Here is a 3,318-nt window from a genome sequence, read left to right on the forward strand (position 1 = left end):
TGTGTGTATGTGTGTGTGTGTGTGTGTCTGTATGTATGTGTGTGTGTCTGTATGTGTGTGTGTGTGTGTCTGTATGTGTGTGTGTCTGTATGTATGTGTGTGTGTCTGTATGTGTGTGTGTGTGTGTTTGTATGTGTGTGTGTCTGTATGTGTGTGTGTCTGTATGTGTGTCTGTGTCTGTGTGTCTGTATGTGTGTGTGTGTGTGTCTGTCTGTGTGTGTGTCTGTGTGTGTGTGTCTGTATGTGTGTCTGTGTGTCTGTATGTATGTGTGTGTGTGTGTATGTGTGTGTATGTGTGTATGTGTATGTGTGTATGTGTGTGTGTCAGTATATGTGTGTGTGTGTCTGTATGTTTATTAATAGCTGTGCAGCACATGACACAGTTATATTTAGTCTCAGCATCCTGCAGCACTACGACTGTGTCATTGTGGATTCACATCTCGCTTTCTGTTCCTCCTCCTCCTCCTCCTCCTCCTCCTGCTCCTCCTGCTCCTCCTCCTTGTCCATCAGACCGCAGGAGCCGGAGCCCGAAGCGCTCGGACGCTCAGGTCTGACGGTGTGCAGGTTAAACACGTCGCTTCAGCGTGACGACGTGAATCTTTTTATTTTAATCTCGCTGCTAAAAGAACAAAATCAAATCCAATTTGCTCTGAATCCCGTCTGACACATTCCCCGTGGTTTAAAGTATTAGTGTGTGGAGGATTATTTCCTTTTCACTCAGGACATGTGACACAGAAACAGTGAACACGGTGCACCTTTAATCTGCACAGGAAACGTGTCAGTCAGGAGTCACAGCTGATTGGACGACAAGCATGTCAATCAAGACAAACATGCCCCCCACCCCCCTTAAAGGCTTAAAGGCCCAGTCTGCTACATGATGGGTTCAGTGAAGCGTTCAGGACACGTTGATCATTTATTAAAAACCTCTCAGTCACAAGAAAGAACAAATAAAAGTCTACGCCACAAATCATTTGGAGAAGAACTCTGAACTGTCACGACCAGATCACAGTTTTTCTTTGCTTTTCAGTTTAGTTCAATTTGTTTTTAAAACAGAAAAAGTAGCTTTAGTATCTGTGGTATTTGTCGGGGACGAGGTAGCTTCTGCTTGGCGTCCTCCCTCACCTTGTTAAGCGAAGCTAACTTAGCCTTCTTCTTCATCTTTCATCACCTTCTCCTGCGAGGCAGCTGCTCTTAGCTGATTCCCAGTCGGGCCTGTGGAATAAACTGAAGACATTTAGTCAGTTTGTCTCACGGCACAGTCTCAGTCAGCTGTTGTTGTTTCCGTAAAGTTTCTTCACACCTAGTTGTCATTTTTTTGTTAGTTTGTGTTAACGATAACGACCTCGGTGATTGATTAAGGGATTCAAGGAGGTCAGAGCGAGCGGCTCAGGACGATAACAGCAAAGAGCGAGAAAGTGTAAAAAACTGCACATTAAGCATCTAACGTGTGTTTCAGGTCCGGGTTTGGCCTTCATTGCGTACCCGATGGCGGTCAGTCTGATGCCGGTGGCTCCTCTCTGGGCGGCGCTCTTCTTCTTCATGCTGCTGCTGCTGGGACTGGACAGTCAGGTGACCACCTCCCTTCATTCCTGCTGTTATACATATATACTCTTGAACAAAATCTTAAGACCGGGGGAAACATTGCAAGTATTCCCATTTCGCACTGGTGGATCATAACCGGGTTGTAAGTACTGCTTCAAAATGCCAAAAGAAGAAACAGGAGCAAGAGACAAAAAATAGAGAGTAGGCATTTTACTGAAAACTGCATTTAAACTCAAAAAAAAGTTTAAGACCATAGCCCAAAAATAAACCTACAACAGAACTAAAAGTGTCAAAAAAGGACTCAGTAGTGAGTAGCCCCACCGTTCTTGTTGATCACTTCAAACACTTGTTTCGGCATGCTTGATGCGACTGTTCCCAGGAGGCTGCTGGGAACGTTGCTCCATGTGGTGAAGATGGCTTCACGAAGGGCATCCACGGTCTGGAACTGACATCCGTTTTTGTAAACTTCCCTTGCCATCCATCCCCAAATGTTCTCAATGGGATTTAGATCAGGAGAACACGCAGGATGGTCCAAAAGAGCAACGTTATTCTCCTGGAAGAAGTCCTTCGTCAGGCGGGCGTTGTGAATTGGAGCGTTGTCCTGTTGAAAGACCCAGTCATTACCGCACAGACGGGGTCCCTCAGTCAAGAGGGATGTCCACATAGCCAGTCGCCGTTTGACGCCCCTGGACAACCTGAAGCTCCATTTTCCCATTGAAGGAAAAAGCACCCCAAATCATGATGGAGCCTGTTTCTTCTTTTGGCATTTTGAAGCAGTACTTACAACCCGGTTATGATCCACCAGCGCGAAATGCGAGTACTTGCAATGTTTCCCCCGGTCTTAAGATTTTGTTCAGGAGTGTATATATATATATATATATGTGTGTGTGTATGTATGGAAAATCACATGACCTTGAGCTCCTTCCTTCCTATTTCTATTAAACTTCTATTAAAAGTTTCAGTCGAGTCACATTATTATTTTGTCAAAGTTACATCATCATCATCATTTCTACAGTAGCAAGAGACAAAAAATAGAGAGTAGGCAATTTACTGAAAACTGCATTTAAACTCAAACAGGCTGTTCATCAGCTGATCAAAGGTTTAAGACCATAGGCATAAAAAGGTAAAATCTGCACAAAAATATGGCTTTTGTGTCATTGATCTTCAGGCAGTCACACTGTCATGATCTCCTGATGGCAAAGGCAAAAAGGCTTTCTCTCGTTGAACGTGGCAGGATTGTTGAGCTGCACAAGCAAGGCCTCTCGCAACGCGCCATCGCTGCCAAGGTTGGACGCAGTAAGACAGTCATTTTACATTTCTTAAAAGATCCTGAGAGTTATGGGACAAAAAAGTCAAGTGATAGACCCAAACGTCGTCAAACGGCGACTGGCTATGTGGACATCCCTCTTGACTGAGGGACCCCGTCTGTGCGGTAATGACTGGGTCTTTCAACAGGACAACGCTCCAATTCACAACGCCCGCCTGACGAAGGACTTCTTCCAGGAGAATAACGTTGCTCTTTTGGACCATCCTGCGTGTTCTCCTGATCTAAATCCCATTGAGAACATTTGGGGATGGATGGCAAGGGAAGTTTACAAAAACGGATGTCAGTTCCAGACCGTGGATGCCCTTCGTGAAGCCATCTTCACCACATGGAGCAACGTTCCCAGCAGCCTCCTGGGAACAGTCGCATCAAGCATGCCGAAACAAGTGTTTGAAGTGATCAACAAGAACGGTGGGGCTACTCACTACTGAGTCCTTTTTTGACACTTTTAG

At 45.3% G+C, this 3,318-nt stretch overlaps 2 protein-coding genes across 2 annotated transcripts in view; one reads left to right on the forward strand and one right to left on the reverse strand.

The window, feature by feature from the left end:
• The window catches only part of si:ch211-180f4.1 (uncharacterized protein LOC100144405 homolog), a 2,212-nt gene extending 1,398 nt beyond the window's left edge, over positions 1-814 (reverse strand). The window contains exon 1 of the mRNA XM_046055388.1: positions 794-814. Within this exon, the coding sequence (XP_045911344.1) occupies positions 794-814 (21 nt within the window). The remainder of the gene's footprint in view (positions 1-793) is intronic.
• A 63-nt stretch (positions 815-877) lies between these two features.
• The window catches only part of LOC123974580 (sodium- and chloride-dependent creatine transporter 1-like), a 12,559-nt gene continuing 10,118 nt past the window's right edge, over positions 878-3,318 (forward strand). The window contains exons 1-2 of the mRNA XM_046055389.1: positions 878-881; positions 1,457-1,569. Of these exons, the coding sequence (XP_045911345.1) occupies positions 878-881; positions 1,457-1,569 (117 nt within the window). The remainder of the gene's footprint in view (positions 882-1,456; positions 1,570-3,318) is intronic.

Source organism: Micropterus dolomieu, linkage group LG08, assembly GCF_021292245.1.
Source record: "Micropterus dolomieu isolate WLL.071019.BEF.003 ecotype Adirondacks linkage group LG08, ASM2129224v1, whole genome shotgun sequence".
In the NCBI taxonomy this organism is placed as follows: domain Eukaryota; kingdom Metazoa; phylum Chordata; class Actinopteri; order Centrarchiformes; family Centrarchidae; genus Micropterus; species Micropterus dolomieu.